This window comes from Salmo salar, chromosome ssa02 (assembly GCF_905237065.1).
Source record: "Salmo salar chromosome ssa02, Ssal_v3.1, whole genome shotgun sequence".
Taxonomy (NCBI): Eukaryota; Metazoa; Chordata; class Actinopteri; order Salmoniformes; family Salmonidae; genus Salmo; species Salmo salar.
This window is the reverse complement of record NC_059443.1, coordinates 19,140,744-19,153,343: the sequence shown is the minus strand read 5'-3', so window position 1 is coordinate 19,153,343 and position 12,600 is coordinate 19,140,744. Positions and strand designations below refer to the sequence as shown.

General features: G+C 43.6%; 1 protein-coding gene across 1 annotated transcript; it reads right to left on the bottom strand.

Annotated features, from left to right (window-relative positions):
• Positions 1 to 1,609: 1,609 nt before the first annotated feature.
• Positions 1,610 to 11,655, bottom strand: LOC100196392 (glucosylceramidase beta). Its single transcript, NM_001141421.2, has 5 exons — positions 11,571 to 11,655; positions 2,808 to 2,876; positions 2,352 to 2,543; positions 2,076 to 2,222; positions 1,610 to 1,903 (listed from the first exon to the last, which is right to left on the bottom strand). The coding sequence occupies exons 2-5, from the start codon at positions 2,869 to 2,871 to the stop codon at positions 1,806 to 1,808; spliced, it is 501 nt and encodes a 166-aa protein (NP_001134893.1). The 5' UTR covers positions 2,872 to 2,876; positions 11,571 to 11,655; the 3' UTR covers positions 1,610 to 1,805.
• Positions 11,656 to 12,600: the final 945 nt, after the last annotated feature.

The following is a 12,600-nucleotide window of genomic DNA, read 5'->3' as shown; positions in this document are numbered from 1 at the left end:
GCCTTAGATACACATGTAATATAAAGTGAGATGTGACCTGTAGTTGGTCATCTGTCCAGCAGAGGGCTCGTTGCCTGTGGTCATGGCCCAGAATGACAGGTTGTATTTGGCATACTCCTCCAGGAACCTGAGGAAGAGGAAGTAGAATGAATACTCAGAGAGAGGGGGAAAAGTCCAACTCCTCTGTAAGGCTCCATGTCCCCAGTTCTTTGTGTGTATGATTTTTGTATGATAACTGACAGGGTATTTAGGCCAGGTCTTTGTGTGTATACTGTATGATACCTGACATAGTATTTAGCCCAGGTCTTTGTGTGTATACTGTATGATAACTGACAGGGTATTTAGGCCAGGTCTTTGTGTGTATACTGTATGATACATGACATAGTATTTAGCCCAGGTCTTTGTGTGAATACTGTATGATAACTGACATAGTATTTAGCCCAGGCCTTTGTGTGTATACTGTATGATACCTGACATAGTATTTAGCCCAGGTCTTTGTGTGTATACTGTATGATACCTGACATAGTATTTAGCCCAGGTCTTTGTGTGTATACTGTATGATGCCTGACATAGTATTTAGCCCAGGTCTTGTGCTCCTTGCCCCCAGGCTGGCCCTTCAGAGAGCCCTTGCCAGTGAGAGCACTGTTGGTCTTCAACCATGCGGGGGCGCTCCAGGCACTGGCCAGCAGAGACAGGGGGTGGGGCGACAGGGCCTGGGCTCGCTGCAGCAGGGGGATCTGGGATTGGAACAACAACAGGGAAGTGGTGTTGTGAGTACATACATCCCTATTCATCCATGACTGCATGGCCATGCACGACTCCAACTCATTCATCAGTGGTAGGCCTGTTACCCGGCTACCGTCAGACATTCGAAGACATTACAGGTGTATCAAAGCCAAGACAGGGAGACAAAAAAACTGCTTCTAATACCAGGCCATCAGACTGTTGAACAGCCATCACTAGCTGTCTACAAGGTGATGCACACTCACTGACACCGCATACTGTCCCATGTTATAGAGACATTGAACCACTAGTCACTTCCTGTTTCACACTGTATTTAAATACTGTATCCCGACATAGATAAATTATTCTGCATTATTGAAGGTCCCCAAGAACACAGTGGCCTCCATCATTCTTAAATGAAAGACGTTTGGAACCACCAAGACTCTTCCTAGAGCTGGCCGCCCGGCCAAACTCCACTTCACAATAACAGCACTTACAGTTGACCAGAACAGCTCTAGCAGGGCAGAAATGTGACAAGCTGACTTGTTGGAAAGGTGGCATCCTATGACTGTGCCACGTTAAAAGTTACTGAGCTCTTCAGTATGGGCCATTCTTTGCCAATGTTTGTCTATGGAAATTGAATTGCTGTGTGCTCGATTTTATACACCTGTCACAACGGTGTGGCTGAAATAGCCAAATCCACTAATTTCAAGTGGTGTCCACATACTTCTGGCCATGTAGTGTACCACTGCTGTAAATCCCATTCTTAGTTTAGCTTGTGGTGTACATACTGTATGGATTTCATTTGGATACTGCTACAGTGCTGTTTAGGGTGTTCATTTGATTCGGACGTTCTTCATTTCGTGTCTTTTTTTTTTCTTCTTTTAATTGTTTGACATCTGACTGCAGTGTTTGGAGCCAGTAACATAAGCATTTCGCTGCACCGCTGTAACACCTGCTAAACTGTTTACGTGACCAATAAACTTTAATTTGATATGTTTACAATCTAACAAGTCAAAGAACAGAAAGTCTCTCTGTTTCCAGCTCTATCTAAACCACCTTCATGTTAGTGTCTTCTGGTGTTAAGGTAAAGTTGTCCAGGTTGTAATCTCCAGGTGAGTCGGCGTAGGTGTACAGATGGGTTGAGAAGTCACAGCTGGCAATGGGCACCCGCACCACACTGTACCCAATACCGGGAACACAAAGCAACAGCAGTATACACACTTAACTCAGCCTTTATTTGACCAGGTTTGTCCCATTGACATAAAAGGTCTTACTCAAATAAAATAGGCAGGACTATTCTAGTAATTATGATTATAGCTATGGCCCTTACTGACACCCTGACCTCTCACCCTGAGCAGAGAAGTACTGTCGTAGTAGCTGGTCCTGTGTTCTGGGGGACAGAGACAGGATGTTGATGGCAGCTGAGTCTGTCATGGCTCCTCCAAACCCTCTGATCCTCTGGTACTTCTGGTTGGGAACCACAGTCAGCCTGAGAACTGGGAGGGAGAGAAGGGGGTGGTCAGTACAGGTCCTGAAGGGTAACAGTGTGTGCAGGCTTTTGTCTTTTTTTGTTTCTCACCCATGGGCTAGTGGGGGTTGTTGTTTTCAGCCCAGGCTATTCTCACCTGCTCCAGTGCTGTTGTTCTGTACCTGTCCCTGTCCTCTCTGCAGCCTGCTGCCAGCCTTACTGCTGGTGAAGGACAGGAACTGCCCCAGTGCAGGTAGTGTGTCCGACCCAATACTGTCACAGTGGGTGGAGTTACACTCACACACCACCGAGCCATGGCCAAAGTTACGGGCCACACACTCATCACTGCCTGGGGAGAAAACACACACAGGGTTATAGAGGGTCGTTTATAAGGGAAATGAGGAGAAGGGAAGCTATGGGTCTTGGGTCATCAGCGTCAATAAATGACATGACTGACAGTGGTAAATATGCTGATTTAAACAATGCAGTTCAGAAACGTGTCATAAAGCTGTATGTGTTAAGTAGTTATAAACATGGTCATGGCTGGTTCTACATTTAATTCGACTAGTTAGTTAGTTCCCATGTGAAAGTGGCCATACATAACATACTGTACCTCTGGATCGTGTTGCTACTCCAATGAACAAAGCGAGAGGGATGAGTGCTGTTGACAATGGCATTCTATCTGTAGAGAGAGCAGAGAATAACAGCAGCATGCTGACAGGTGCTGTAGCCTACTAGCCCCTGGTCATGACTCTCAGTTCCATTACATACATACGGAGTAACGTATGGCTCCTTTAGTCCATTAGCTAGTGTCATTTTAATCCGCAACTGTAACATTCACTGTCACCAGTGCGCATCAGAGGTTCGTTCTTACTTAGTTTTTATCAGGATCTTTGACATGTCATAAAGTGCACGTCAAGTATTGAGTCACATGTCCAACTGATCGATTTTCTCTGCTATGTCCGGATTGTCCAAAATTGTATGGACCTCGATAGTCATATGACAAGCGCACTGTGGTACGTCACTTCGATGTAAATTGTAGTTTACCGCTAGGGGTCGCCAGTGACAAATACAAGGTTGGGAACATTGCCCACCATAGTATTGTAACCAATGTGTAACAAGCCTGCAAAGCCTGAAATTCACGTAGCTAGTTAACTAGCATAAACAGTTCGGGACGATCATTTCCATGAAATAATCAAGTTGTGGTTTATTTGGATGAATATAGTAGCCACCAACCTGGACCCAACGCACACAGGCGCTACTCAAAGTGACTGGCCCAGCGCGCCCCAGACAGCGTCGTCACATACAGAAACTCATTTGCATAACACTGTGTGATAGACTGAGAGATATTCAAACGTATACACACGTTAGTTTACGTTACCCATGTAAATATAATCCATGGATTCTATTTCTGACATTAACTTAGACTGAAACACATCATTTAACTGACTAAACATAAAACAATATATATGTAACCCACTGAGACATTGTACAGTGACCACACAGATAGAACAATAACCTAGTGTGGGTTAGTTATTGACATTTTTTTTTTTAACCAGGTAAGCTAGTTGAGAACAAGTTCTCATTTACAACTGCTACCTGGCCAAGATAAAGCAAAGCAGTGCGACAAAAACAACAACACAGAGTTACACATGGAATAAACAAGCTTACAGTCAATAACACAATAGAAAAAAGAAAGTCTATATACAGTGTGTACAAATGGCGTGAGGAGTTAAGGCAATACATAGGCCATAGTAGCGAAGTAATTACAATTTAGCAAATTAACACTGGAGTGATAGATGAGCAGATGATGATGTGCAAGTAGTGATACTGGTGTGGAAAAGAGCAGAAAGGTTCATTAAAACGATATGGTGATTAGGTAGGTAGATTGGGGGCTATTTACAGATGGACTATGTACAGCTGCAGCGATCGGTTAGCTGCTCAGATAGCTGATGTTTAAAGTTAGTGAGGGAAATAAAAGTCTCCAGCTTCAGCATTTTTTGCAATTCGTTCCAGTTACTGGCAGCAGAGAACTGGAAGGAAAGGCGACCAAAGCAGGTGCTGGCTTTGGGGATGACCAGTGAGATATACCTGCTGGAGCATGTGCTACGGGTGGGTGTTGTTATCGTGACCAGTGAGCTGAGGTAAGGCAAAGCTTTACCTAGCATAGACTTATAGATGACCTGGAGCCAGTGGGTCTGGCGACTAGAGCATACAGGTCACAGTGGTGGTTGGTATAAGGGGCTTTGGTAACAAAAACGGATGGCACTGTGATAGACTGCATTATGAAAATCTTTGTCAATGCTTTCTGAATGTATATGGTTACCAGTGTTAAAAACCAAACCCTCTTGCCAAGCGGGCTTCCTAACTGTTAATATATAGTTCAGTGCTCCTAACAGTTCTTTGGGGTCCACCCCCTGACCTGCTGCAATTGACTCAGGTGCTTGACACTTTCTCTTGTAGGTGCACAGGGCATCTCAGTGTTTACGTCCGTTTGTGATGTATATGTCTCTGTGTCTTTGACTAGCTTTCAGTCCTGACAGTGTCCAGTTCCCTTTCAGCTGACACATCAACATCCCTTGGAGCCCACAGTTTACCATTTTCCTCCACCCTTCTCCTGAAGGGTAACCTAGGCAACACTGGTTTATTGTGCTCTGAAACAACCCCAAAGTAAGGTTTGAGTATAAGTAAGGTTATAGTGTACGATGGAATAATAAGGCCCATTCCACTGTACTACAGTACTTCATACAGCACATCTGACCGTTGTTTCTGCAATTTAAAAGTAAGCTGACAACCTCTTCTTCTGGTATTCACTAAGCCACACCCATTCATTATCCTCATACCTGGGGGTGTCATCTTTAGATCAAACACTGTGGCCCTCCAGGATATCTCTCTCTTGCTCTAATCATGTCGACTATCTCCTAGCAAATCCTTTTCAAACTTTGTGTAATGAAGAAATACAGAGAAAACTTCTCGTGGTGCTCATTAGCCACTCAACATTACATAAGGACATGGCAAAAAAATTGAAGATTCATCCAGAGTTGTTTGGATGGAAGCAGTGGCTAGCAGCTGTATTGAGGTAGCTAACGTTAGCTAGTTAGGACGTATCTTTGTTGATGTTTGATGTCAGACCGATGCTGAATTTGATTCTGAACGTAAAATACACTTTACACTTTAAAAGTAAATGCTAAAGTCCTGTGGTCTTTAGTGCACTAAGAGCTAAATATAGGGGAAGTAACTAGCCTATAAACTGATCATAACCCAAATGTTAGAAAGTTTGTGTGGCTCAAAACTCATTTCTTGCATTGGTGCATTCAATTTGTAGTGTAGTGGTTTTGATGCATATTCGTTTTATGTACATATCTTATTTTTGCCCTACCAATATTTACATGTTAAAATCACCACTGTCAAGCCATAACACCCCATTCTTCACATGTAATGCCTCCCCACAGTTGTTTGAATGGCTTGAATTTCGTCTGTTTGCATTTCAACAGGGCGCTCTGCTCTACCCTCTTTTTTCAATTTCTTTAACTGGAAGACCACTGGGTCTCTATCCTGTGCTTCCAAAAGGAAAGCTGCATTTGTTTGAACTAACTGGCTTGTTTGAGCTCTGACTGCAGGCTCAATAGCGACACCCTGAGGCTTGATGACGATGGCTCTCAGATTGACAGTAAACTACCGTGGGTCGGCTGTGTCTACAGGTCATTACCTTAGTCCCTTCCCTTAACCCTAATAGCCCAGATCTAAAGACACCAAAGAGCTGGAGTTTAGACTGGGACTGGACATAAAATAACTTTAATCAGGGCGTAGAGACACCGTCTGAGACAGAGTGGCGATGACCACCCCGCCACACTGAGGAAAGAGAGGGACAGAGAGAGACCCATATACTGTAGGGGCGTTGGTGTAAATGACAATCAAATATTTATTTTGGACCTTTATTTTAACAAGGAGTCCCATTGAGACCAAGGTCTCTTTTGCAAGGGAGCCCTGCATCTCACAATTACACAACAAATGACACATAGGAAATACACCAGAAAATAAATATACAAGGAACACACTCATGAAAAACAATCACATTCCTCAGCAGAGGTCCTCATTAAACACTGAAATGCCCAAAAGGCACCAATACATCCATTTCTAGGGAACTCTGAAAACTGTTCCATACTGTACATGGGGTGGAAAGAAACAGATGGAATTTCCAGAGTTAACTTGTTAGGGCTAGGGGGCAGTATTTACACGGCCGGATAAAAAACGTACCCGATTTAATCTGAGTATTACTACTGCCCAGAAACTAGAATATGCATATAATTATGGGCTTTGGATAGAAAACACCCTAAAGATTCTAAAACTGTTTGAATGGTGTCTGTGAGTATAACAGAACTCATATGGCAGGCAAAAACCTGAGAAGATTCTGTACAGGAAGTGCCCTCTCTGACCATTCCTTAGGCTTCTTGACTCTTTTTATTGAAAACTTAGGATCTTTGCTGTAACGTGACACTTCCTACGGCTCCCATAGGCTCTCAGAACCCGGGAAAAAGCTGAATGACGTCTTTGCAGCCCCTGGCTGAAAAACATTAGCGCCTTTGGTAAGTGGTCTATCAGAGGACAATGAGACTGAGGCGCGTGCACGAGGCGACCCCATGTTTTTATTTTCTCTCTCTTTGAGCTAAAACACAGATTCCCGGTCGGAATATTATCGCTTTTTTACGAGAAAAATGGCATAAAAATGGATTTTAAACAGCGGTTGACATGCTTCGAAGTACGGTAATGGAATATTTAGAAATTTTTTGTCACGAAACGCGTCGGGCGCGTCACCCTTCTTTACACTTCGGATAGTGTCTTGAACGCACAAACAAAACAGAGGATATTTGAACATAACTATGGATTATTTTGAACCAAACCAACATTTGTTATTGAAGTAGAAGTCCTGGGAGTGCATTCTGACGAAGAACAGCAAAGGTAATAACATTTTTCTTATAGTAAATCTGACTTTGGTGAGGGCTAAACTTGGTGGGTGTCTAAATAGCTAGCCCTGTGATGCCGGGCTATCTACTTAGAATATTGCAAAATGTGCTTTCACCCAAAAGCTATTTTAAAATCGGACATAGCGAGTGCATAAAGGAGTTCTGTATCTATAATTCTTAAAATAATTGTTATGTTTTTTGTGAACGTTTATCGTGAGTAATTTAGTAAGTTCACCGGAAGTGTTCGGTGGGAATGCTAGTTCTGAACGTCACATGCTAATGTAAAAAGCTCGTTTTTGATATAAATATGAACTTGATTGAACAAAACATGCATGTATTGTATAACATAATGTCCTAGGAGTGTCATCTGATGAAGATCATCAAAGGTTAGTGCTGCATTTAGCTGTGGTTTTGGTTTTTGTGACATTATATGCTAGCTTGAAAAATGGGTGTCTGATTATTTCTGGCTGGGTACTCTGCTGACATAATCTAATGTTTTGCTTTCGTTGTAAAGCCTTTTCGAAATCGGACAATGTGGTTAGATTAACGAGAGTCTTGTCTTTAAAATGGTGTAAAATAGTCATATGTTTGAGAAATTGAAGTTATAGCATTTTTGAGGTATTTGTATTTCGCGCCACGGGATTCCACTGGCTGTTGACTAGGGTGGGACGCAAATGTCCCACCTAGCCCAGAGAGGTTAACTGGGCAAAGTTTAGATATCAGTACGGGAACCGTAGCTTCTCCCCCAGACGCCTCATGTTTCAGTGTTACAGGAGCGGATAGCCTCTCCATGCACTGATGTCCCGTTGCTGATCGTACAATGATTTTCTCCCCTGATGACGCAATCCCCCTGGGGGCATCCTCATTACATATGGCTGTTCTACAAGCACCAGTATCACATAGGAACTTAATTTTCTTTCCAATACTGTAAGAGTTAAAAACGGTTTCTGTTCCTGTGCCAAGGCCAGATCCACATTAGCTAATTCAAACACTTCACATTCAAAATCTAAGTTATTTGACATACTCAGTTTTAAATCTAGTTCTCCATCGTCACTGTCAGGCCCTCCATACCAGTTTGTCCAGTCAGTCTCGTTCTCTGTCATAGGGTCCTTCTCTAGTCAGGATTCATCGTCTTCGTCCTCTGAATGAGGTTTTGGGCGTCTTTCCCTTTTTATCTACCTTACACTTTGGTTTTTGTTTACAATCGCGGTGATTATGTCCCGTCCTACCACAATGCTCACATGGGGCCTTACACTCTCTAGCAAAATGCCCATCTTTCTGACAATTGTAACATTTTCTAGTTCCCCCCTTTGACGTTCCTTTTCCGTCTGGTCTAGTCCTGTCCTCTCTTTCTCTTCCTCCCATGACCTTGTCTTCTAAAACTGACATTGGAAATGCATCTTTCCTGTTCTCTTTCTTCCTCCTTTCTGTCTGTGCATGCTGTTCATGGTGGACAGCATATCTTTTTACCTCCGCCAGGGTAGCTAATCCCCATCCTACCAAATTTTTCCTCACCTCCTTACTTACTTCAGGATGCATCCCTGTCAAAAAGGCTATCTTTAATTGCTGATGATAAGGGGTGTTTTGGTCTCCCCCGTGGGGAGGTTCTGGTGTGCCACTGTTGGCGTTAAATACATCCTTTAACCGTTCTAGGTACTGGCTGACCGTCTCACTATCTCCGTCTGCATTCAGTTATCTTGGAGAAATCGGCATGTCGGTGATAATGTACCGTCAGATTAGCGCATAATTCCGTGATTTTAGCTCTAAAAGGATCCCCTGGCCCCTCGGTCCACTGAATGACGTTCCCGTCCTGCCCCGTGGGCACCCACGCCCCACGCACGGCGAACCAATCCTTACCTACAATGGTTCTGACTGCTCTCTCTATCTCCCCTGTGTCTAATCTAAAACTGGACGCTAGCCCGTTCAAATCTCTCTCAAATCCAGCCATTCCTGTCTTAGGGTGGGGAATCCCTTCCACTGCCTTCTCTATATCTCTCTGTGTCCAGGGCCTGTAGACCCGAACAGTAGGTTCGTTATCCCCCACCCCAGCTTGGGGATTGGGTAGTTCTATCAGGGGATACTGCTCTTCTCTCTCCCCACTGTCTTCTTCCCCACTATAATACTGAAACTCCCTCCTTGGTTTTAGTCTATTCCTTTCTCCTGTGTCTGATGTTCTCCTGAGTAGTCCTGATCGGTTCTGCCTTGGAGAATGTGCTTGATACTTTCCCTTCCACAACATTTCTCTATCTTTTATTGTTTGAGCCTCGGCCCATGCCCTTTCCAACTCTACTTTCCTCGATGCTGCAACAATCAGTTCCTGTTCTTTCTCCCTCTCTATTTTTCTATTTCTCTCATTCTCTCTCTCTCTCTCTCTACCTCTTCACCACCCACGCCTCGATCATAAGCTGGGGGAGGTTCAACCCGGGGCGGCAACTGCACTCTCCTCTGAACCACCACCACCTCATCATCGGGATTTCCCCTCCACGCTTGGTCTACCAGCGATGGGTATAGGTTTTGACCCCCACCCCCACCCGATTGGCTTATTCTTTCGGCTGGAGGAGCGGAGGGTAGTGTTTCTTGGCTCTCTATGACTTCCTTTTTCTTCTCTCCTTCCACCCTCTTTCTGGCTTCTGAAAGCCAGACCCTAGCTGTGTTCAAACCTTGTTTTTTCGGCTTGTTCTCATCTCTCCCACATTCCTTATGCATCCGTTTAATCATAGACTCCAGTTTATCTACGTCCAGGCGACCCTCAAACCCATATTTCTTCCTCCATTTTGGGCCATAATCTACATTCCGTTTATCTTTTAGCTCCATATATCTCTTATCGCCTGTGAGTTCTCCACGCCCCTTAGACCCTTTACTTCCCATTTTAACCTGGTTTTGTTCTATTACGACTACTAATTTGGATCTATGATTATCTTACCTTGTTTTATTTAATTACACTCTGTTAATTTGGATCTACAATTAGTTTACCTTGTTCCGTTTAATTTAATGCTCTTGCCTCTCCTCCTTTTTGGACTTTATTTCAGTGTTGTCTTTTGAATCGGATCTATGGTTAATTCACTCTTGTTAATTGACCATCGGAGTTATCTTGTTCGCATAGGACGGTAATTCTATCTCTCAAAACCTATTTTATATCCTCTCCTCTCCTCAATTTAGGATTTTATTTACGTATGTCTCTTGACTCGGATCTATGGCTAATTTACCACTCGTTAATTAACCCTTTAAGTTATCCTATTTGCACAAAATCACCGTCCTATCTCACAGCACCTATTTTATATCCCTTCTTAATAACCTCTCGGCCACTTCACAAAGAAAACACTGACCTCAATTATTAAGCTAGTTTAATTTATGGTAGTGCACATGTACCTCAGGTCTTTGCGGACCTGCGCCCTTATCGATTTTGTTAATACACAAAATAAAAACACCTTAGTGAATCTGTTTAGAATAACTAAGCTCTTATTATTGATAAATTCCAAGTATTTAGAACATCAAATCCAAGATACCTTAAATTATTCCCCCAAATTCGTGAATAAAGATTTACTGATCTTCGTCTTGTAGGCTGGGAAAAGCAATGTTGGTTGGATTCCGTCACCGTCTCTGTCGACCTTAGATATATGCCGGCCTGTTATGGAACCCCAACGTCAGGGGTCAGGTCTTTAATTTACGGGTCAAAGACCCGCCCGTGCACGGTTTTCGGCGTGTCACCTTTGGACGACAGGGGCAGGTATTGAAATCCGGCTCGAAGGACCAAATTATTATGAGAATTTTGTTCCCAATGTTCATAAACTGAACTTCAATTAAACTACTCAGTCTGCACCCCAGAGTTTGTAAGGTTCTGGTTAAATGACACAGACGGAGGCCCAGCCTACAATAGTCAACCAAGTTTATTCACGAGAGCTCTGAATATCATACAATGTACACAGCCTTTTATACCTAACATTTGGTCATATCATATGTCATACCCCTTACAGATGCCCCCTCCTCTTCTTTAACACTGTGTAAATAAGCACACAAGTCTTCTCCATCACATACATTGCTTATCATATCCTGCCCCATGTTACATAATCTACTGTAAGCCTAAAGGTTTCTCCCCTCCCAGGGTGGGGAGACCTTCTTCCTGTTATTAGTTTCACAGTGGTCACAAGTTGTCTGTTAACAGTTCCCCTTTTTCCTTGAATGTCTTGCTTACATTGCTAAATCCTTAAGCTTAAACTTTTCCTACACACACACACACATTAGTACCTTCATCTTATAATCACTCGGTTATACATTTTCAGGGTGAAATCATTTAGTCAAACCTTTAATCATAACATTTTCATTACAGGTTCTTAGAAGAGAAGTGCACTGAACCAATCATGTTGCAAGACTGGATCCCAGACTAATAAAGGGCACGTTGACGCTGGACTCACCATGTCCACCAGCTCTCCTAGTGGCCGACCCTCCTCAGTGCTCTCTCTCTCTTAGTCCACACATACCGCTGCCTCAACTTGATCTAAAACAACAACACAAGGAGAGATACACTAGTCACACATACAGCACACCTCAAGTTTCCATACATACCTTACTTCTAATGTCTTATGTTAGGATTAGGGGAGGGAAAGCTGATCCAAGATCTGTTCCTGCAGGCAACATGTACCTGGCGCCCACTATCAGTCTGAGGAGGAGGAGCTACCTTGGAGAGAGAGTTTTCATTGGTGGATCTGTAGGTGTGTAGCCAGTTGGAGGCATGAACTGGCTGGTCGAAGCGGGAAGCGTGGTAGGAGGAGGGCAGCAGTTCCTTACAGTTCTTCACCTACAGGTGGGCTATAGAGAGGAGATTATTATCACAATCATTATTATCATCATTCTTTTGTCTGTCTGTGTGTATGCCGTCTCGGTGTGTGTGTGTGTAGTACTAGCCATCCCTGTGTGGAGCAGTAGTGGACAGTATGACAGAGAGACATGGTCTTCCCACTGCCCTTCACCCCATCTACACAACCAGTCAAGGTCAACACCAACACAATACAACACAATACAGGTAGACAACACTGGTCAGACAGGTATGGGGATGACTGTGTGTATATTAAATGTGTAAAGGTACATTGAGGTGTGATCAGGTGTATTAGGTAGGGTAGGATACAGAGTAGGTAGCGCAGGGTGGGCTTGCTGTAGTCGGCTCTCTTCAGGTGAGATATCAGCTCCAGAGCTCGCTGCCTCACCATCACACAGCCCTCATTAAATGTCTTCACCTGGACACGGGTACAGACAGTCAGTCGTACTGTAACACACACACACTAACACATTTTGGACACGGACAGGTTAAGGTGTGTATACTGTATGATCCATAACATATTATTTAGCCCAGGTTTAGGTGTGATTACTGCATGTTACCTGACATGGTATTTAGCCCAGGTCTTGTGCACCTTGCCCCCAGGTTAACCTTTTATTTAACCAGGTTAG

Excerpts from the sequence above, each read along its gene's own strand:
- LOC100196392 (NM_001141421.2), bottom strand. The coding sequence starts at position 2,871 with ATGCCATTGTCAACAGCACTCATCCCTCTCGCTTTGTTCATTGGAGTA. Across the intron at positions 2,544-2,807 it reads AGTAGCAACACGATCCAGAG|GCAGTGATGAGTGTGTGGCC; the intron begins GTACAGTATGTT and ends TTTTCTCCCCAG. Across the intron at positions 2,223-2,351 it reads GAACAACAGCACTGGAGCAG|TTCTCAGGCTGACTGTGGTT; the intron begins GTGAGAATAGCC and ends TCTCCCTCCCAG.